Raw genomic sequence first — 21,727 nt, 5'->3', positions numbered from 1 at the left:
CGATTCCAAGATCTCATTTTATATATGTTGAATGCATTCCCAAATGGTGGCAGGAGGACTTCAGATGATGTGCATAAACGCGCAGACGGTCTGGATCGGATGATGGCGTCTAGAAGTCCATGATTCACATGACCTACCCCGTCAGCGACACACTCTTTGAAGTTAGACCCGAGAGTTTCGGCGAAGTTCCAGAAGGAAGAAACAAAATAGATTCTACCGCGATGGCAGAATAGATAAGAACGAACACAATCACAATCGGACGAGGCCCGCTAGTCCCGGAAAAGCCCCTCAGTGGCGCCTCGCAGACACAGGAGAATCGAAGAAAGCCGGAACTTGTGAACACATTAGGAAACTACGGAGGCGCCGTCCCCAGCGATATCCGATGAAGTGTGACGCTGAGTCACGAGGTTAAAAGATTTTCGAGCGTCGCAACTTGTTTAACCCCGATAAATCAATTTCAGCAGATGCTAAAGCGCTAAAGCTTAAAGGGCTATTTTTTTTGAAATATATAATTTGTCTTGGTACGAAGCAATTGTGACAACAATATTTGATGTCACAATGAAACTTATCAATTGAAACGCACCGATTGCTCATGTGAAAGGATACGAGAAGCGCTGCTGGTAATAGTACAGAGCTCTAGAAGTCACGGAGCTGTGGAAGCTTGCGAGCGCCGTGTGGAAATAACGTAACGCGCGCCTGCCATGGTCACATCAAGAAGGACTGAATCACCGTTATCTGTGGACGACCATAGCCCCTAATTTTAAATGTAGACTATTCCTAGTGCTTCAGCCTAACGCCCAGGCATGAGAACACATTCCCTAATATTTGACCAATGGTTGCACACAGGGATGGATGAAATAATTAAGTACGATTTTCTTTTAGTCGCGTGCATATGAAAAATTCCAGACATTGCTTTCTAAACAAAATGTCGGCATGACTACAGAGATAGCAAGAAAAGGTACACCGTTGATCAAAGGGAAGAGTATAAAATTATACACTACGAGAGAGACATCTGAAAGGATATTTGTATCCTAAGTACGAGACATATGCATGGGGTTTGTGCGGTAATTCAAAACAGCGCGCGAGTATCGGCAGTCAGTGAAGGCTACCTATATATTCCAAGAACGTTTAACCCTGAGACGCACAATAGTGATCTAGATAATGTCGAAAGCGAGCATAACAGCGTACAGAACAATGAATATCGTTTGTGAGTGAAGACTGAAACGGAAATAAACTTTCGGAGAATCTTTCCCTAGAATCCAAACAAGAGCAATTGCGAACGAGGAACTCGCCACAATGAATGGATTGTGGAGGAAGGCCATCATGACGACTGCTTGAACGACAGTTAAGAGTATCCGAGTCTTGAGCGGGGAATCTAGAAGAACGGGTATTGTTGGGACTGCAGTCTTCTTGTCCTCGTCGTAGTCGCGCACGTCTGCCAGGATCTTTGGAAGACCTTGAGTTGGAAGTATATTTACAAGAAGGAAGTTGTCTTACACAATGACAAGTGCGATTAACCGTCGACCAAATGACAGTCTCAAAGATCGTCCATGGAGGTGGGTTATAAGCCGATTGCGATGATACCTGCAGTGTCGAGTAAACAACGCAGAATACCCCACAACTGTCTTCAAGTTAAAACCGTAAACCATCAGGACGCGACAGTACATACCCTCGAATGATACCGCTAAATAGAGCCTTCACGCCAGGAATTCGTTTGATTATGAGTGGTTCGTTAGTTTGGGGTGAATCAGTTTTCAGTTCTTGATCGTGATTTGCCCCTATGAATTTCTTCAAGACTGCACTGATCCGCCAAAGCTCGATCGGCGTCGTCCACAGAAAGGCGGGGACGGTAAAAAATGCGGTGACGAGAGTCACTTTTGGTGGACTTTGACACAAGGCTACGGCAAGCAATGACGCATTGAACGCCATGAAGATACGGGCGAGGGGGGTAAGGCGCTTTACGACAGCCGCACCCGGAGTACCGATTTCAGCTTCTTGATCCTTCATGTGGTCCATCCCGATAGTAAGAACATCACATGTCGCGCATATAGCGATCTTTTAGGTTGTGTAATCAGAAAGACTGTGGAATCCACAAACGAAGGGCTTACCGGCCTCCAGTCGAACTGTCCAGCGATCTCGTAGGATAGGAGGGATGAAAGCACACCACTGCTGATCGCCACGATGATGGGCTGCAGGATCACAGAGCTAATGAAGGACGAAACTGTGGGCGTAGCCATTTTTGTTGAAGGTAGGCTGTCTGCTCTGCAAGTCCGATGAAAGGGTGTGCAACGAGTTGAAGTCTCGTAGCCTAGTAGGCGACCTTTTATCATCTCTAAGTAGGTTCTAAAATTGGATGACAACGTACATCACTTACAGCAGACAGAGGTCAAGACCTCCAGCACCGCTCGGTGATGATCGATCGCCTGACTGTTGTACCAGTCTGCAGCCTCGCTGCCTCCGGTTCGCCCCAATGCCTGATGTTTAATGAAAGGACCTCGAAAACTCACCGTGAATTTCTTGATGTGGTGATTCAGAAATCATTATTGTACGAGATAAGCTGTGATTGGCCTCGGTTCCGAAGAATCATCTCCTGTATGTCTATGAAAAGTTTCGGCTGTGAATGTTTGAATTCGATGGTTCGATAGGCGAAAACTCACTGGGCTGTTTTTGTGATAAGGCCTGGTCGATCCTAAAACTTAGATAAAAGAGGACGACACTCCATTGAGACTAGAGCCAGAACGTTCGGTTATCTGTGCCGGGTACTGGATTTACCGCACTTCTCCCCTTAAAGGATCATCTTGAATCTTTGATAGCCTGGGGCTGTCCCGCATTCTGATGGTCACTGAGGTCCAGCTGTCTTGTATCTGATCAATCCCTTGGTTACATTGCATCATCGTACGATCGTACATTCTGCACGGGCGAGTATGTTTGCCTGTTGTTCAAAAGTTTCGTCCTGTGTTTCTCAGACTATTAGTTCGGCACATATCAAGAATTAATTTGTCTTGACCCGAGCAGTACGCTGAAATTGCCGCACTCGATTCACGTTACCTCACTGAGTCGACCAAAAAAGTTACATCACGTGTGCATGTAGAAATGAAAAGTGTCCTGACTCCTCAGTGCCTCGAGGGGTAACTTGAATGGCGTCGGTGACAAGGAAGATGATTTCTTCTATTTTTGTGTCAGCGCCTGCGATACACATGGTGGGTAATTTTAGAACACCGTCTGGTCCTGCATCAGGAATAGCACAGCAATCAAACCAACTCATATCATGTGATCACGTTAGTTCGCCTCGCACGGGACCCGCGGGCTCGATTCATTTACATTATGAGTTCCGTTCAGCGCTTCAATTATTGGGCGCGCATCGGAAGTGACCAAAATGGTCGCTCGCGTCCGACGCGTTCTTCGGCTCTCTCACCTCACCCTCATCATTACGAAGAATCAGCGTGGCCATTCGTTAAATTTCGTTTCAATATTCAATATAGCCATGCGCTGCGAGACGCTCATTCCACCTCGGTGACCAATATAAGCGGAATTCGGCTTAAGTACTTCGCGTGCCTAGAATCTTACAGTGGGGAACATACTCTACAACTACAAGCTTCATACCGATAGACCAGAAGCTCAAAAATTCGCTTAGCCGTTTCTGTTTATTGTTGGAACGAGTGCATCAGACAGAAGCGCTCCGACCCGGAGTCACGCTAGTCATCATCATAACTAGAACAAAGCTGCTTAGCCTTTTTTTTTCCTGGTCTACATGGTATGAAGTTAACTATAAGTTACGCCTCGAGGAACAACTCATATGACCAGTACTATATATAGCACGTAACTCTAGTCTGGCTGCTCGATTCTAAAAGTTCGAGCTAGCACCATATCTACTAGTAGTACAAGCAGTTTTAAAGCACATCGTACTAAACCTCGCTACTAGTACTAGTAGTAATCCCTGGCCTCCAGCAGACCCAACCCTGATCTAAACGTATAATCAAGCGATTCCATTTTTGAGTGAGAGATAGTAAGAGGAAAAGAATTATCTGAAAGGCCGCGGCAGCAACAACGTTCTCCTCGACTTCCGTTTTCTCATTGACTGTCTACCTCCTGTATGTGTATATGCTAATTATATCGTAGCTACTAGCTCAGAACGTGGAATATGATGATATGCGAGATAGCACTGGAAACGAAAAAAGGACCCTGCCACTCCCGACCCGTCCTGCCAGACTCCGACAGAGCGCCCCGCTCGACCATCATCAGCTGCGACCGTGGATTTTGAATCTGTTCGTTCGATGTGATCCATATTGCAGTCTAGATTAATTTCACTGCAACTTCGTAGATTGTTCACTAGTCAAGTAGCAACAGGTGCCAGTATTTTTGAAAAATGTGCCTGCAGACGAACTTTGAGGACGTCATTGTAAACAGCCAAAACGAATTCTCATGCGTCGTGTCACGACAGACCATATACGCCGAGAGTAGACATTTGACAATAATGCGCAATGAGGATGACCGGCATGCTAGAAGGATAAAATTGAACAGTGTGTTACAACAGTACCTTGACATATTGTAATTGACACCCCATCATAAGCGGCCACACCACGAAAGGGAGTTGAAGTGCAAGGACAGGCACAATAATTGGCTGACAAGGATAATTTCAGCCATGCACAGACATTTTCAGGGCACGAGGATGAAGATGCGTGGTATTCAGGGTGATAGATGGCACCATAATAATTTCGGAGACATCGTGACAAGCATCAAGTGGAGGACAATGTAGTACATCAGGTACACAAGAAGCCGTACGTGCAAGGCTCTTAACTTGAAAAATACACTGATCATAATTAGAATCACAAGTACTAGTATGCAAGATTCCAAGCGATGATCGACTCACATATTTTTGTACACACCAAGGGGATAATACGATATCAATCGCTGTACGGAGCTAGCTCGGTCGCTGTGGGTTAAGCAAGTGGGCAGACGAGAGAACGAAACATATATATCTATGCAGATACGTATACAAGACAATTTCAATGTAAGGAACATGCAGTTGGCAACAACTTACAAACCGCTTATCATGACATAATAAGGCAATAAAAACCCACACACTTTTGACTCTCCGCTTGAATTACGAAGTCTGCAGGATCGATCAGTTTGGTTCCTCGGAGTCGGGGATGATGCAGCTGTGAGGTATTTCCGCTCGACGTTCATACTATGGGCACACGTACGTAAGTACTCCCATATGATTGTCGTAGTACATGTCCATCATGATCTCAGGACCAGTTATGAGCATGACAACCAACTTTGACATGACAGAAACCTGTTCAACAATATTTTACCTGAACATTGCTGGGCGACTGGAGCATAGTCTCGGATCCACGCACTCTTGACCCCAAGTTCGAGGGCGCCAGCCTATCTAAATTATGCTATAACCACCCCTTGATCACGCACAGACGTGGCATCTCAAGCAGCAGCAGTGACCATCCTTGACTCAGCCATCCTAAAGATTTTGCACGCTGTAGGTCATTGTCACAGCATCTGACCTGGCCGGAGGTATGCGAGCAGCAGTACCAGAGACTCAACGATCTCTTGAAATTTGGAGGTATTCTTCACGATTCCCCCGTTCGTCGTTTGTTAAGCACAGTCTAAATAGTGAATGTATACGAAAGCAATTCTCCTGTTCATCAGAAACAGGCAGAGACAAAGGACGCAAGACCGTACCATCCAGCGCACTCTGCGCCGTTGTACAATAGTGCGCTAATATATGACAGACCACTTCAAATACAACGAAGTCTACTTCAAATTCATCATCGCTCGGATGTGTCCTTCTCTCGTTGTGTTCACACTTTCAAACGAGCAGTGAAATGGTTCAGGGTGACTACGGCAGAGTCAGCTGCAAATTCTTGAATGTATACGTCACTTACATCACCATGCCTGTGGTGAACTCCGGCTTCACCTCAATCTTGTTTCCATTTGAGTCTTTGGCATGATCGATGCGCAAGACGGCGAGTATGGCAGCAGCAGCAGTCCACAGACTGTTCTCTGCAAACCAACGACCTGCCAAGGGCATTTGTCATCCTCGACACTACCAGATCAACCATGAATCAGCCTACCAGGACAAATACGCCTGCAATGGTCGATGAATGATTGAAAATAATAGCAACTGTGAAATATTCACCTGCCATGATCAAAGGCAAAATGGCTGACGAAAGGATCCTTCAGCTTCCCGTCAACTGTTAGATGGCGACTAGGATCGAAGCGTGATGCATCGGGAAAAATGTCCTCATCCCGAGACATTGCCCTGAACCATGCTCAGCTCAAGCCATTACATGCATTCCACCGTAACATACCACTGATTAACCACTACTATCACAGCTGATTGAATTACAGATGAGTCAATGGCAACCTCGAGTCATACAACTTCGAACCTTTGGGTATAAAGTACCCGTCGTAAACATCATCATTTGATGTCGCATGTGGAGCTCCTGTGCAAGGGGTCAGCCATGCAAACACAAAATTATATTACTGCTGACCAACCTAGGGGGGCGACAGGATACCATCTCAGGACCTCGCATAGAATGGCATCAAGATATGGCAATGACGCCCTGTCATCAAGGCACGGCATTTTATCACGCCTCACAGCTTGATCAATTTCTGCACGAGCCCGGGCTTGAACGTCAGGATAGAGCACCATAGCCAACAGGAATATCTGCAATACAGATGTAGTCTGTGAGACATCATTACATCAAAGTAAGAACCAGGGTTGCTTGAGTAGCGACTCACGGTTTCGACACCAGCTAAGATACCATATTCTTGTCAGCGGATGAATTCTGTCCTGGTAAAAAGTCTTACCTATGTATCCCGTCAACGAAACAGCCTTCATCGTGTCTCTGTCAGCGTCATCGTGAGCTTGACCGAGAAAGTCAGCAACTAATGAGCGTGAAGCAGTACCATTTGCCTTCACGCAAACAAATCAGGCAAAATTTCCATTCCCAACTCTGCGTAAACGTACCATCTGCGTCTTCACTTCGTTAAAGGGCTCGTTCAGAAGTTGTTGAGCTAATTCTCTAGAGCATCCCATCAGGTAAAGTACTCCACCGAAGCACCAAAACGGCAACTTTGTAACTGCAACCTCATTCCTGAATGTTCAAAATTATGTCGTCGATAACGGCACTCACGGAAAGGAAAGGATGTGAACATGGCAGCCCTCTCAGGAGAAATGATATGTTTTCCGATATCAACGAGTTCGTGCGCGCGGGTAAGAAATGGGTCTTCATGTCCACGAGCATGGTGTCCATATGTCACGGCCATGATTAAGGATCCCGTGTATCTGTCACAAGGATTGATCGTCAACTGAACCATATGTAAAACGACACCACTAGATTAGATACGAACGCTAGAGTGTGTTGCTGTAGTAGGTCACTAGCGGCATCTCCTAAGAGATTGATGACTAGTTCATTTGCGTAGCGAGAGTACATCTCGTGGTATGAGACCGAGACTTCCGCCCTGAGGGCTTGATGGAAGATCTTGCGATGTTGTCGCAAAGTTTCTCCATACGGAAGGAATACAGTATTGAAATCCAGTCCAGCCCTACATCATGATCAGCTGTTGAACAAATAAAACGAGAACCGGCAATGCATACAATTTGTTGGTGGGAATAACTGGGCGAGTAGAATAATTCGCAGAACGCCTGTCAAGCAACTCTCGCACAATGGTTTCAGAGTTTATGATGATCAAGTCGACTCCAAGTATGCGTGAGCGAATGATTTTCCCTATGATCAGGTATGAGGTTGAATATAATAGCTGACATTGGTCCGCTACCAACCATATGTCTTTCCCCACACAGTATATGTGAGCCAAGGTCGTTTCGTATCCAATTGCAGCGCATTACCCAGAAACGGTAACGGACGAGGGCCAGGGGGCAGAGGTAAAGGGTAGACACGTCTGCGGGTCAGACCCGAAGCGACAACCAGGGCAACAATGCACGATGCCCCTAAAGCAAGAATATGAGTGAAGAGCATAGAGATGGATTATAGTCGAGTCCATGTTAGTTCGCCTTATAAAGGGGTCTTCGAGACTTTGACACCTGAAAGTGGTAGCTTAGAGGAACAGCATCTTGCATGGAATAGATATCTTCTGAAACAAAGCTAGGTGGTATTTGTTCTATTCGAACTGGGAATCTGCGAGGACTGTATTCCGATCATAATGTCGCAACTTAAAGTTTCAATTACTCACTTGTGAGACCGGCCATACTTGCCATGACGAGTTCTGCAGGTAGGGGATATCGTGAACCTGGAGCTTCTGGCTCAACATCTGACACGACTTGGACTCTTATAGTGGCCAGGGGACGAATCGTTTGCTTCGTTGTCTGCAGCCTATCTGTCAAGGAATCAATTTGCTTGTTCTAAGCCACAAGCCTTGCTGGTAGACGCTAGTATTGATAATAATCAGACCCTGCTAAGTTTGATGAATGAGAACGTGACCATTTCGAGTACCTTCAAATTTGGGTAGGGCCGCCGACTCACTGTGAAACAGCTGATACGCCACAGCAGCATGCAACCGCATTGCCGTAATATTTGAAGATACCAGTAGTAGTCACTGCATCAGGAAACCCACTGCCGAGTGTAGCAGCGCGTAGCACAGCGCTTCTTTTGAAACCTCTGTAGCAGCTAGTAGTAGCTGGAAGCTCTAAAACTTCCGTACTGGCTCCAGGACAGTCGAACATGTCACAATGTTCCGTAATCTTCACGTAGCGATCATGATCAAGAGTTTACCAGGATCTTCGCGGCATGATAAGATAGTATTCAAGCACCCACGACGCACGACGCTCACTGCTCGCTATTCAACTTTATCAATGAGAAGGAAACTTGGGATTGACACGAGTGATAGTACAGGCTCAAGAAGAAACTACTGGTAACTGAGAATAGCATGGAAGGTCTCTTTATCTGCAAAGTTGTTCACATAAAACTCGCGCGCCAGCTGCCAACTATTGTTACAGTTCATTGACAGTGGCACCTGTAACGGTGTCACCCAGCCGGTTCTGTATCATCATGACTTAGCGTTCTCACTCTTGCCTAACCGTTATTACACTCATTTGATCCCTGTACTACAGTTGCTGCCCATCGCCCTTCGGCCGAGAAGGCAGCTACCCGTATTCATCCCCTTCGCCTTTTGACTCCGTTATCTTCCGCATCCTCGTAGTATAAAGGCTGTATCAATATGTAGTGGTACGGCAGTGTTTTTCTGGAATACTAGCAGACTTTGAAACTGTTATTACCTTAGGAACACTTCTTCTTGTGTCGCTGACCTCGAGCCTCACACGCTAAAGTGTCATCACCACATCTTTTTTAACATCCTAAAGTCTACCCTTTTTTAACTCAAACAAACCCTTCGTCTCGTCCCTGGAACGACTTCGGTTAGGCCCACCGAACAGTACCAACAACGACACACCCAAAACTTACAAAATGAACCCTCACTACCCTCTTTGATCCCAACGCTCCGCGATCCCCAGCATCGAACTGACGCTGCCCGGATCATTAGCTGAGTCCCCGTTAACTGAACAGGATACTCACGACAAAACCCCAACTCCGTTGCCAATCGTGAGATCATTCTCACATATTGGCAACTCCGTTCTCAGACCCGCCCGCTCATACAGTGACGTGGTACGAATGAGGTCCGAGTCGCCCCAGCCCGGTGCTGGAAGGCGATCGGCTAGTGTTGATAGCGCTACGGCTAGTCCCCATGATCAGACCAGTATAATGTACGAAAGGAATAACGAACCTGTTGAAAACCCGTTTGCGACCACAAGTGAATCCTCAGCTGAATCTGAGGATAGAATCCACTGGAAAACCATTAAGAAACGATCCAGTAAGTCTCGAAAGACTACTAAGGCAAAACATAAGAAGGTTAGCCAACCAGAGCCGGACTTAGTGAGAGAAGCAGAAAAGCAACTCACTATAGAAGAAAGGCAGTGTATCTACAGTAGAAAACGCGCCAAAGTTGGAGCTCGCGTCGACAAGCAAACATCATCGTCACATGACGAAGGACCCTCTAAGGGGAAAGGTACTGACCCCAGAAACTGGGGGGATGTTGACCTGGAGGAATCAGAATTGGGCCCAGAAGCCCAAAGAGACGTGTTGGCGACCTGGGCTAGATCCCGAGCCTGGGCAAACGAGCAGACCGGTCAACAGACTGAGTCGGACTCTGAGCTGCACGGCCCAACAGTCATGGTGCCCACCGAGCGACAAATGATACTGTACTACGAGCAAAAAATTCACTTGTTAGAAGAACGACTTAAGAAAGCAGAGAGACCTACCAGACCCTCCAAAAACAACCCTAAGGTCAGGATCGCCCAAAGGCCCACTGACCATCATCCCGTCAGGGAGATGGTCAAGAAGGCTGCTGGCCGGCCCTCTAATGAACCCGGGAGGAGGGAAACCCCTCCCGCAATGGACGCTGCAGCCCAGATCGCACCTAAAAGCTATCTAGGGCGAGCTTTTGAGAAAATGAATGAAAGAGGGAAGGGAATCAAACCTGGTCACCCTGAGGACGACTCATCTGGGACGTCGTCTGAGTTGTCAACTGAATCCTCCAGTGAAAATGAGGACAGCTCGTTGAGCTCGTCCAACGATGCTGCAGGAAAATCAAGGAAAGCGTCTAAAAAACGCCGTAAGAATAAAAAACATAAATCCAAGAAGAAATCTACCTTGAAACTGATACCTCCAAGAGAGTACGATGGATCGGTTGACCTTCGGGCGTTCCACCGGTTCGTAACGGAAGGAACCACCTACGTGGAGGATGGCAGTGTGCCCCGCAAACGACAAGTGTTCGTGTTGTCACATTACCTTAAAGGCAAGGCCCACGATTTCTATCTAAGACAAGTGTCAGACCAACTGGGTAAATGGAGAATAAGAGAATTCTTCACCGAAATGTTCAACTATTGCTTCCCATTGGACTTCCAGATGAAACAACGCAAGAAGTTGTACCGCTGCTACCAGGGTGATAAGTGAGTCTGCGACTATTTGTCAGAGCTGAACGAACTATGGATGACGATCGGGGACATACCGGAAAGGGAGAAGGTCGTTAAGTTCTGGTTTGGCCTGAACGACTCAATTCAGAATGAGCTATACAAAATGCATCTCAATCCTGAGGTATCTACCTTACAGGAAGTTCAGCACATGGCCAAAATTATTGAGCTGGCCGAGTCGGCAACGACAATTGGCAGAAGCCGCGACGAGGGTCCCAAACCCACTAAGAAGGGAGCTAAAGACTCCAAGGGTCATCTATCGCACCAGACTGGGGAGGATGAGACCCACCAAGGCTCATCTAAGGATGGTCAGAGATCTAAAGACAAATCATCCTCAGGATCTACACGTCGGGATCGAGGACAAAAGCCTGTGCAGGGCAAACGGCCTGAACACCCCAAGGAGGACAAAATGAGCCGTGAGGAACACAACAAATTAATGTCGGAAGGAAGATGTTTTGTCTGTAAAGAAACGGGACACATGTCAAGACAGTGTCCAAAGAGAACGAACGTACCCTCTGGTCGACGAGATAAGCCTCCGGGCGTGCCTAATTATGCAGTGCACATCGACACCCAGAACGACCCAAGGAAGCTTGAAGACTGCACTGAGCTGATCTCTGAGATCCCATTGTGCGGGATTAGTCTGGGGTATGAGGAACCCGAAAGAACTGTTCCACGAACCTGGGGAATTGCTGATGAGCCGCTCGGAGACCCGGTGGCTCGTCGAGCCGAGCAGGTCCTATGACAATGCGCGCCCTATCCGGGTGATGATATCACTGACAAGGAAACTTTCTCTGCTGAGTGATTCCTGATATACAGGGTGTCAGACGCTAACCATGTGATCATGGATCGAGGATCTCACCTGGAAGACGACATTGAGATACCCTCGACACTGTTAGCGAACCCTGCGTTCTTTGTCAGTGATTGGTATGCGAGACGACTATCAATAGGACTAAACATACCTAAGTCCTTGTGGCGCTGCATGCAGCAGCGAAGGCAAATGGGTAACGCAATAAGGAACTGCGTACTGTCGCTGCTAAACGCCGAACCAAGGTTCCCCGGTGAACCTGGCAAGGACCGGTTTCGTGTCCAGCGCGTACAACAGGAGGAGGGAGTGGTATACGAGATATTCGACCGCAAACTGAAATTCTGTGTGAATGCTAGTGAATCGTTCCTGCGGAATGAAAAACTTAATATGACTCACTGGTATGCGAGGAGCCTCCTAAAAGGTTACCGAAGACTCAATGCCCTGATGCTAAGCAAGGAGTTAGAGTGGGAGGACTACCACTTGAGGTTGCTGGATACCGGCGAACTCAGTTCTATGGATCGCGCTCTGGAAAGTGTGATCCACCAGCTCTTCGTGATCCCGGACATGCGTTTCAAAGAAACGCCTCGGCACTACCACCTGGTAGAGTTAAATGGACAACAGGTGGCCGCTGGTAGGTACCCGGCCATTCAGCGAAACTCGGCAGTCACCCGCGACTTCCGGAGGCTGATACCCAAGCCGGTCGTCGTGGTGGCGCACATCAATGGCTGCCTGGTGAAGGCCCTGATAGACACCGGCTCTCTGGCCGACTTCATGTCCACTACATTAGCGGATCAGCTTTGCATAAAACATATCCCATTGGACAAGCCACTCACTATTCAATTGGCTGTCCAGGGCTCCCGGTCGAAGGTTAACTTTGGCGCGACGGCACAATTCGCCTACCAACATGTCAAGGAGGAGAGGTTTTTCGACATAATTAACTTACAAAATTATGATTTAATCCTCGGGACACTGTTCCTGTTCCAACATCAGGTGACGGTGGGCCTGAACTAGTGCTGCCGCGGTCCGGTCCAGAACCATGGTTCGAAGCGGACTTTTGGTCCGGTTCTCCGCGGTTCGGTCCACGGTTCTCACACCAGCCAGAACCGGACCGGAAAATGGTTCTCGGTTCTAGGTCTTCCCCAACGGTCCCATTCTGGTTCGGCCTTGCCGAACCATTCCGAACCGTTATCGACTTCGACTGTGACAACTTCGGTCTCCACGTCAAACTGTTGTCTTCGGGATTCGCACTACTGGTTAATCAGGCTACCTTTAGCCTTTTTGAAGGTAAGTACTAATCAATCAAACTCTCACATGACTTGCTGTCACAATGTGCTGCTAACTCAATTTTCAACCAACTACTACTGGCAGAACAGAATCATGTGTTGTCAAGGCGCGCATCATACTCATGGAAGCATCGGCACCGGAACAAACGACCGCACAACCCATCACACGCCATGCCACCGTGCCTATGTTGATTTATGTATGTTTGTACTATGTATATCATGGCATGTACAGGTGCCGAGAAATGGAGCCTGCCGGAATGTCTCGGCACCATACGTCCAGCTGAGCACGCGCGCTATTCGCTTCTGTATCTATTTTCCTTTCCTACACGACGACGAGTTCGTCGTACAGCATACTTCCTCACTACTGTCCGTACCTACAATCGTTTCTTTTACAGTTTCTAATGTATCAGCACCTCGGTATCGAATTAAACGAAGGGGCGCCAAATGCTCCCATTACTCCCCCATCAACCCAGGTTGCATCCGCATCTGGTTCCAATTCAATCACACAGCCGTCGTCATCCACAACACCATCTCTTCCAAGCAGCAGAGCAGCTGCTGCCCCAAGGCCCCCAGCCCAAGCTGGTGTCACAACCCAATAACGAATTAACGCTGGGCAGAGACTAGGACTCAAACAAAGGTTATCGGACAGAGAGGACGATGAGCAAGTACGTCTTGGATTGCTACAGTTGTAGATACAAGAGGTTTGAACTAAAGAACTATCGACCAAGACATGCTAACTATATACAACTATTGAAACAGAGATTGAAACTGAGTTACAACTACTAGCCAATCATAAAATAGAAAAGGGAATCGTACCATAGAACATTGTAGAATATTAAAGAAGTATCACGTGACCATATCTTATCTTATCGTATCTAATCTAATCTATTCACAATCAAAGAACTCGTCTTCTTCATCAATCACATCGAAGACACGTGTCGTGGGCGCTAAAGGTATCTCGGGAATGATAGACGCTTTCAAGGTAGGGTTAGGGTTTGATTTAGGCGCTGTGTATTGACGCTTAGGAAGATTCAAGAAAGAATAATGGTTTGTTAAAGGTACTCGTGACATTACCCCCTCTCTAAGGTGAGTGTCATCATGAACGAATGAAGGTCGGATATTCTTTTCTCTCCATCGTTTGAAATCTTCCGTAAATAGTACTGAGCCTTTGATTCTTCGGTATTTTCCGGCTGCGGCCGTGGGATTCTTTTTGTAGAACTCCGCTAAAGGAATTGGAGCGTTCTTCAAATTCTCTTCTGGCTCCCAAGATGACTCTTCCTTTGGGTATCCTTCCCATTTCACTAGGTATTGCAGCTTTCCTCGGAACAATCGGCTATCTAGTACTTCTTCTACAGCAAATTCTTCCTGATCGTCAATCAATTCTGGAGGTGGTCGGTTGGGAGGAGGATGAGGAATCAATCGAGATGTGTGATATGGCGTAAGCAATTCTACGTGGAAAACCGGGTGAATCTGATATTTTTCCGGTAATTTCAATTTGTAGTTCACTTCACCGATCTTCTCTAGTATTTCAAAGGGGCCTAGATGACGATCTGACAGTTTTTGACTTGGACGACGTTGTTTGAGATTCTTCGCGTCAAGCCAGACCTTGTCTCCTATTTTATACTGAGGTGCTTCTTTTACTCCTTTGTCGTAGAAACGCTTCATGCGTTCATTGACCATTTTCAGAGTATTTTCGGCATCATCTCTCGCTTCTTTCATCTGATCAACTCTCTCATCGGCGGCGGGGATTACGGACATGGAGTTTGGGTGGATCGTGAAATCTGGGTTATACCCGTAGAGAACTTTAAACAGACTATGACCGGTTACTGTGACTGCATTGTTGTGTGAAAACTCTGCTATCGGCAGCCAAGATACCCAATCATTTTGTCTATATGACATGAACATGTGCAAGTATTGTTCTACTTCTTGATTTACGTGTTCAGTCTGTCCATCAGTTCTGGGATGATAGGAGGTCGATGCAGACCATTTCGTTCCTAACCTTTTTGACATTTGTCCCATGAACTTTGATATGAACTGAGTTCCTCTATCTGAAATCACTTTCTTCGGTGTTCCGTGATGTTTCCATACATTTTTCAGAAATAGCTCGGAAATACCCTTCGAGTCTACGTCTTTGGTGGTGGGAATGAAGTGTGCTTGTTTTGAAAATCGATCAACGACTACAAATATGCTATCATATCCTTCACTCTTCAGCAAATCCACTATCAGGTCACAGGTGATTGTCTGCCAAGGTCCTTCTGGAACTTCATTTGGCTGTAAAGGTCCCATTGGTCTACTCGGAAGCACTTTCGTTTGTTTACACCTATCGCAACCATCTACATAATCGTGGACATACTTCGTCATTGAAGGCCACCAATAATTTCTGGAAATCAACTCTAAGGTTTTAGCTCGTCCAGGATGTCCAGCCGGTGGAGAGTCGTGAAACAACTCTAATATCTCTCGGCGGATCTCTTTGTCATTTGGAACGTAAACTAATCCTCGGAATAACACCAATCCATCTTCCACATTCCACTCTTGGATTCCTCTACGCAATTGAACCGGTGCTGCTTTTAACGTTTCTAACGCTTTAGCGACTTCAGGCTCTCGTTCTGTGCATTTTCGTATCTTTTGGAGTAAATGTTTCTCTCCATGCACCAAGACTTGACCTCTTTTAGCAGCTTTTACAGTAAAGAATTCCGGTTTCAAAAGAATGCGATCTGAGTTATCGTTTTCTACCCCCCCTCTATGGTCTGATCTCCGAGAAAGACGGTCTGCTTTATCATTAACCACACCAGGCTTGTGTTGGAGTGTAAATTCATACTCCGCTAGGAAAAGACTCCATCTAGCTTGCCTTCTGGTCAATTTTTGACTCGTCATGAAATATTCAAGGTTCTTATGATCTGTCCATATTTCAACCGGGTGAGGTGCTCCCTGCACATAGTGCCTCCACTCTTCCAACGCTCTAATGATCGCTAATAACTCTTTATCATGAATGTCGTAATTTCTTTCCGCATCATTCATTGACTTAGAGTAATATGCTACTGGATGCCATAATCCATCTTCCATGAGTTGAGAGAGAACCGCTCCTGTTGCGTAATCTGAAGCATCGGTCTCTATTTTCTTTTTCTTCTCAACATCTGGCATGACTAGAACTGGGGGCTTCTGTGAAACGTTTCTTAAGTTCATCAAAAGCCTTTTGTTGTTTCTCCGTCCAGTCCCATTTGGCATCTTTTCTTAGCAGATCATTCATTGGTCTGGCTATATCTGAGAACCCAAGTATGAATCTTCGATAGAAGTTGGCAAAGCCCATGAATGCTTGGATATCTTTTACGCATTTGGGAACAGGCCATTTCAATACTCCTTCTACTTTCACAGGGTCCATCGACACATTGCCTTCTTCCACGATCAACCCGAGGAACTCGACTTTAGACTGTTCGAAGCTACATTTCTCAGGCTTCAAGAACAGGTCATTCTCCTTTAATCGTTTCAGGACTTCTCGTACCACCTTTCGGTGCTGCTCCCTATTTCCATTCGTAAAGACCATTATATCATCAATGTAGACGACTACTGTTTTGCCATCTATTAGGTCTCTTAGAATTTCATTCATCATAGTTTGGAAGGTTGCAGGCGAGTTCGTGAGTCCAAAATACATCACTGTCGGTTCATGGTGACCAAACGGCGTTTTGAAGGCCGCCTTCCACTCATCTCCTTCTTTCATGCGAATATTATTGTACCCCCATCGTACATCCATCTTTAGAGTACATCGTGGCACCGGTTAAAGCATCAATTAAATCTTGAGATCTCGGTAGCGGATATGCATTTTTCACCGTCTTCTCATTGAGCTTTCTATAGTCCATCACCGGTCTTAACTTGCCACCTTTTTTGGCCACAAAGAAGAAAGGTGCTGCTACTGGAGATTGTGAATTTCTGATACGTCCCAGTGCAGTCTTGGTTTTCAACCATTCCTTCAGTGTATCCATCTCTTTGGGTGACAACGGATAGGGTTTCGCATTTGGCAGAAGATCGCCCTCATCTTTAAGATCTATTGCATGATCCCACTTCTTTCTTTCAGGGAAGCGCTTAGATTCTTCTTCTGAGAAAACTCCCAGGTAATCATGAAGCCAGTCCGGTACCATTTCTTCTACCGACTGCTTCTTCTTAGTAGCTTCTTCTGCTACTTTCTGCTCCGTGGCAACCTGAGGCTTTATAACGAATCCATAGTCTCTCTGGACACTCTTCATCTTCTATTTCCTCAACCGTCGCCCTCTTCATCGACATATCTTCTTCATCCTCGTCTTCATCGTCCGTAGGAATCAGATTAGGTACATCATCTATCTCTTTGTTTTGTTTTTCTTCTTTTTTAGTTTCACATTTTACAGGGCATCGAGAAAGTGCAAATCGTCCTGCATTCCAGTCAATCTCTGGATTATGATATCTTAGCCAATCTATGCCGATAATAAAATCATCGCTTCCTAAGTCTGTAACCATGAAGGCTGCTTTCTCTTCTTCATGATCACCAATCTTTAGACCTAGTTCTGCGAAATGAGTCATTGATCCAGCGGCATTTAGCGATCCATCAATATTCCTGACTGAAATAGGCCTTAATAATTTATGGCATTTCACACTGTTCTTCTCAACAAACTTCTCACTGATAAATAATGTTGATGCACCGCAATCTACAAGTGCTTTTACGTCTGCTTGTCGGTTCTTTCCTTTCAACGTTATTGGAATATAAAAATGCTCAGATTTGGATCTAATATGTACTTCTGATACATCTTGAAACGTAGAAAGAATAGAGAAACGATTGTTCGGGTCTAGGTCTGCAGACTTTGACTTCAACCCCTTTAAAAATCCTTGCCTTTGTTAGAAGCGATCCAATCTGTGAACCACTTCGGCGCGGAGTTTTCTTCGACAACAGCAGCCGCTTTGACTTGCGCTTTTGGCGCACCTTTACAGTTTCTCGCTATGTGGCCTTGTTCTCCACAGCGGTAGCAGGTGAAAGCGCCAGGCTTTCCTTGGGGTTTGGGAGATCCCCTCTGCTTGCCGGAGTCCACATCCATAGCATCACTGTCTTTGCTAGGACCAGCCTGCCTTGAGTTATTGAAGGTTCTTGTGGTTTCCTTGTTAGGGGTCCACCAATTACTCTTCTTCTTTTCAGCGTCTAGCTCCTCGTAGTTACGTCCAATCTGTATGGAGTAGTCAATGAGCTTCTTGAGGGTGTCTTTCTCAGACGCTGGAATGTGAGCGAGTTGCTCCTTGATCCGGGTTTGTAGGCCAGATCGGAATTTGAGGCAGAGATCATAGTCGGAGTATTTGGTAAGTGCAGCCTTCTGCTTGAAAGCTGCTGCGTATTCGGGCACTGATGAGGATCCTTGCTTCAGGGTTTCCAACTCCCTGACAGCCTTTCCTTCTCTGTCGTCTTGTCCCCACATGGTCTCGAATTCTTTTGACCAATCCTCAAAGGATATTGGCTTGGAATCAAGCTCAATCACGTATTTCTGCGCCCATTTAGCAGCAGATCCTTTGAGAAAAGACAGAGCAGTTGTGATTTTCTGCCTGTCTGTGATCAGTGGCCACTGTGACATATATAATGCCAACTGCGTAGCGTAGACTTCTACGGAGATCGAATCTTTGTCTCCGGTAAATTCTGTGGGCTTCGACAATTTGACTTGCGAAGTATTCGGACTTTGTGCGAATCTCTCTAGCTTCTTCTTCAGTTCCTCTATCTGTGAGTTTTGGGTCCTGAGTTGAAGCTCTTGTGTTGCGTTCTGTGCTCGAAGTGTGTTGTTGTGGTTAAGGAGTTCTTGTGTCCTTACGTACAGTTCATGTGTTGCCATGGTGATGGCATTCTGTACATAGTTGGTGAACTCCACCGGCATAGCTATGCCTTGTGGTTGTGGTCCCTGAGGCCCTTGTTCTTGGGGTTCTTGAGGGTTCTCGGGTCCCATTTCTGTTTCGTTGACTTCAGCCATAGTGCCAGGTGCGTTCTGGAATCCGATTCACTAATGACTGTTGAAGAGCGGGTCGTAACGGCTCTTCCGGATAGGAAAGATGATGAAAGGGGAGAGGGAAAAAGGATATGTAAATGGAAAGCTAAAGGGGTCCCCAGTACTAACTGGATCAACCTCGTCCTTTAGGGTCAAAGGGTTCTTTAGTCAACCCGACTGACACTTCCCTAATTACTAACTAGAAAGAGGTATGTAAAACTACGCTTTTGTTAAGTGGGAAAAACACTGTGTGCTTCGTGTGTGCTACTTCTCAATCACCGAAAGGGTACAGGTCTAGGACAAGTTATCACTCTTCCAGCCGAAGCTTACAAGTGTGAGTCTCACTAGAATCCCGTATCTAAATCCTCGTGGTAATGATGGTAGGACTATCCGCAGATGCGACAGTTCCACTAGACTTAACAAAAGGTTCTACGTGCGTATGAAGAAAGATGTAGGTATGAAAGCAATTATAGTAACGTTGAGCAGGCAGGGTCTTGGGCCAGCACTCAAAGTTGTAGCGAGACGCCTAATGTCGTCAACACCTCCATATACTGGCGGCTGCAATGTAAGGCAGGGCCTGGTATAGGACTACTAACTAATAAAGGCTATTCATAAAAAGCTCAAGTGAGCAAAAGGATGGGTTTCAGAAAAGATGATCGCAGCTGTTTAGGCTGGGCAATGGAAAACGTGTAATGGCTGTCTAAGTGGTTTGTTTGGCGATGTGCTCAACGAATCACCTAGAGAGAAATGATGTGAGCGGTATGCGAGAGTCGGAGTCTCCTATAGTTCAAACCTAATGTCACAACCCAATAACGAATTAACGCTGGGCAGAGACTAGGACTCAAACAAAGGTTATCGGACAGAGAGGACGATGAGCAAGTACGTCTTGGATTGCTACAGTTGTAGATACAAGAGGTTTGAACTAAAGAACTATCGACCAAGACATGCTAACTATATACAACTATTGAAACAGAGATTGAAACTGAGTTACAACTACTAGCCAATCATAAAATAGAAAAGGGAATCGTACCATAGAACATTGTAGAATATTAAAGAAGTATCACGTGACCATATCTTATCTTATCGTATCTAATCTAATCTATTCACAATCAAAGAACTCGTCTTCTTCATCAATCACATCGAAGACATGTGTCGTGGGCACTAAAGGTATCTCGGGAATGATAGACGCTTTCAAGGTAGGGTTAGGGTTTGATTTAGGCGCTGTGTATTGATGCTTAGGAAGATTCAAGAAAGAATAATGGTTTGTTAAAGGTACTCGTGACAGCTGGTCCACCTCAGCTGCCTGCATCGCAGATAGCCCAGCATCCAGCACCACAGCGTGCCCATCCCTCCGCCGTTCACGCCACTCAACCCGCAGCGCCTATTCCAGCGCCTCATGTCACGCAACCAATAGCAGCACCGCCAGCAGCAGCACCGCCAGTAACAGCACCACCAGCAGCTGCACCCGCACCCGCGGACGAAATCGCCGCTCTAAGGGCACGCATCGCCGAGCTCGAGCGTGGGGACGCTCACGGCATCCATATACCGGCCAGAGCCCCCGCTCCTCAACAAGCTCTGGTAGCGAACCCTGCGGATGTCGACCGTATACGAGCAAACCTCGCTGGCGCTAAAGACGAGCCTAAATGGCTCGTCTTACCTGCCCTCCAACCAGGGCACAAAGTCAGTGCTCTGAGCTTGCGTAAGTCCATCTCCACCGTTGTTCGTATCAAATCGTGGTTATCCCACGTATACCGCACTCGCATCGTCGGCTACCTTTCAGTAGCTCACCGACAGCACCACACCGAGCCATCAGCCTAGTTAGGCAATATCACCGTTTTCACTCGTGAATTCCGCACCTTACCGTGTCGGTTTTTCTTCGTGGCTCCGTTTTCTTTATGTTATCTGCTCCATCCCCCATTTTGCTGCACCGTTATACTCGTTTTTCTGACATACTCCGTTCTAGCCATACCCCTCAAAGTCGAGGAGGCTTTTAAGCAATATCGCTACGTTCCATACACAGCTCTCACACACGCAGCTCGCTCGAAGGCTTTCCTGCGTGGAGAGGACTCAGCCTTCATCTTTACACAAGATGGGCTTGCAGCTAAAGGTCTCGACCGTGCAAACGAGCTCTTGATTGTAACAGTTGATTGGATAGCGGCAGCAAAGGCTGCTGAGGATAGAACCCTGCACTATTGGGGCGAGGCTCGGGCGTCAGCCCTTGTATCTCACCATCTTGTAGTTCTCGATATCGGCCGTACGCATGGCTGGTCCGTGGCAATGCACTACGACGTGCAGCAAAGAGAATTGGCTCATGCCAACCACGAGCATAATCTTGCCAGCCTCGATGTAGCGGCCCTTACCATTGCAAATAATAAAATTCCTGCTATCATACCTCAGTCTGCTCCATTTATCTCACCCTCTAAGCGAGCTGCCCCAAGCAATTTTCATTCTTCCCCTCATAAAAAGTCGCATACACTTGTATTGAGCCATTGTTTTCGTTGCGGAGCAAGTGGCCACTTGCCCGCCGACTGTTCCGCCGATACAACCGCAGCGGGAAAACCGGTTGCAGCCCTCGCTACCAACGCCAGGAGCAAGCATGCACTCGCTGCCTCAAACGGAAAACATTACTGCTTTAATTGGGGATCCATCTGCA

General features: G+C 46.6%; 5 protein-coding genes across 5 annotated transcripts; 2 read left to right on the top strand and 3 right to left on the bottom strand.

Moving 5' to 3' along the window:
• Positions 1-849: 849 nt before the first annotated feature.
• On the bottom strand, positions 850-2,653 carry EDB93DRAFT_817127 (uncharacterized protein). Its single transcript, XM_041457580.1, has 5 exons — positions 2,375-2,653; positions 2,109-2,320; positions 1,670-2,055; positions 1,498-1,621; positions 850-1,445 (listed from the first exon to the last, which is right to left on the bottom strand). The coding sequence occupies exons 2-5, from the start codon at positions 2,235-2,237 to the stop codon at positions 1,155-1,157; spliced, it is 930 nt and encodes a 309-aa protein (XP_041311545.1). The 5' UTR covers positions 2,238-2,320; positions 2,375-2,653; the 3' UTR covers positions 850-1,154.
• A 1,403-nt stretch (positions 2,654-4,056) lies between these two features.
• On the bottom strand, positions 4,057-4,928 carry EDB93DRAFT_1124776 (uncharacterized protein). The gene is made up of 3 exons (XM_041448690.1): positions 4,871-4,928; positions 4,799-4,810; positions 4,057-4,621 (listed from the first exon to the last, which is right to left on the bottom strand). The coding sequence occupies exon 3, from the start codon at positions 4,543-4,545 to the stop codon at positions 4,330-4,332; it is 216 nt and encodes a 71-aa protein (XP_041311544.1). The 5' UTR covers positions 4,546-4,621; positions 4,799-4,810; positions 4,871-4,928; the 3' UTR covers positions 4,057-4,329.
• Positions 4,929-5,812: 884 nt separating this feature from the next.
• EDB93DRAFT_816732 (cytochrome P450) lies at positions 5,813-8,242 on the bottom strand. The gene is made up of 14 exons (XM_041457579.1): positions 8,212-8,242; positions 7,802-8,156; positions 7,619-7,748; positions 7,372-7,566; positions 7,155-7,306; positions 6,989-7,101; positions 6,829-6,934; positions 6,760-6,773; positions 6,514-6,703; positions 6,405-6,461; positions 6,327-6,351; positions 6,155-6,277; positions 6,090-6,103; positions 5,813-6,033 (listed from the first exon to the last, which is right to left on the bottom strand). The coding sequence occupies exons 2-14, from the start codon at positions 7,995-7,997 to the stop codon at positions 5,897-5,899; spliced, it is 1,452 nt and encodes a 483-aa protein (XP_041311543.1). The 5' UTR covers positions 7,998-8,156; positions 8,212-8,242; the 3' UTR covers positions 5,813-5,896.
• A 1,402-nt stretch (positions 8,243-9,644) lies between these two features.
• Positions 9,645-13,492, top strand: EDB93DRAFT_1101114 (uncharacterized protein; the record flags this gene model as incomplete). The annotated part of the gene is made up of 7 exons (XM_041447071.1): positions 9,645-10,981; positions 11,048-11,647; positions 11,819-12,727; positions 12,940-13,091; positions 13,181-13,287; positions 13,323-13,456; positions 13,486-13,492. 7 exons carry the CDS (start codon positions 9,645-9,647, stop codon positions 13,490-13,492), a joined length of 3,246 nt encoding a protein of 1,081 aa, XP_041311542.1.
• Positions 13,493-20,717: 7,225 nt separating this feature from the next.
• On the top strand, positions 20,718-21,424 carry EDB93DRAFT_1101113 (uncharacterized protein; the record flags this gene model as incomplete). Its single annotated transcript, XM_041447070.1, has 3 exons — positions 20,718-20,754; positions 21,038-21,341; positions 21,370-21,424. The coding sequence occupies 3 exons, from the start codon at positions 20,718-20,720 to the stop codon at positions 21,422-21,424; spliced, it is 396 nt and encodes a 131-aa protein (XP_041311541.1).
• Between the last annotated feature and the right edge of the window lie 303 nt (positions 21,425-21,727).

This window comes from Suillus bovinus (genome assembly GCF_016758785.1).
Source record: "Suillus bovinus strain UH-Sbo-P2 chromosome Unknown EDB93scaffold_7, whole genome shotgun sequence".
In the NCBI taxonomy this organism is placed as follows: Eukaryota; Fungi; Basidiomycota; class Agaricomycetes; order Boletales; family Suillaceae; genus Suillus; species Suillus bovinus.
This window is presented reverse-complemented; position numbering and strand designations above follow the sequence as displayed.

Bases quoted from the DNA above. Each gene is read 5' to 3' on its own strand.
- EDB93DRAFT_817127 (XM_041457580.1), bottom strand. From the start codon at position 2,237: ATGGCTACGCCCACAGTTTCGTCCTTCATTAGCTCTGTGATCCTGCAG. The intron at 1,622-1,669 runs GTATGTACTGTC...ACTTGAAGACAG, and splicing joins TTTAGCGGTATCATTCGAGG to TTGTGGGGTATTCTGCGTTG. The intron at 1,446-1,497 runs GTAAGACAACTT...GGTCTTCCAAAG, and splicing joins TTAATCGCACTTGTCATTGT to ATCCTGGCAGACGTGCGCGA.
- EDB93DRAFT_1124776 (XM_041448690.1), bottom strand. From the start codon at position 4,545: ATGTCAAGGTACTGTTGTAACACACTGTTCAATTTTATCCTTCTAGCA.
- EDB93DRAFT_816732 (XM_041457579.1), bottom strand. From the start codon at position 7,997: ATGCTCTTCACTCATATTCTTGCTTTAGGGGCATCGTGCATTGTTGCC. The intron at 7,749-7,801 runs GTTGGTAGCGGA...ACCTGATCATAG, and splicing joins TGTGTGGGGAAAGACATATG to GGAAAATCATTCGCTCACGC. The intron at 6,278-6,326 runs GTATGTTACGGT...AGCATGGTTCAG, and splicing joins ATAGTAGTGGTTAATCAGTG to GGCAATGTCTCGGGATGAGG.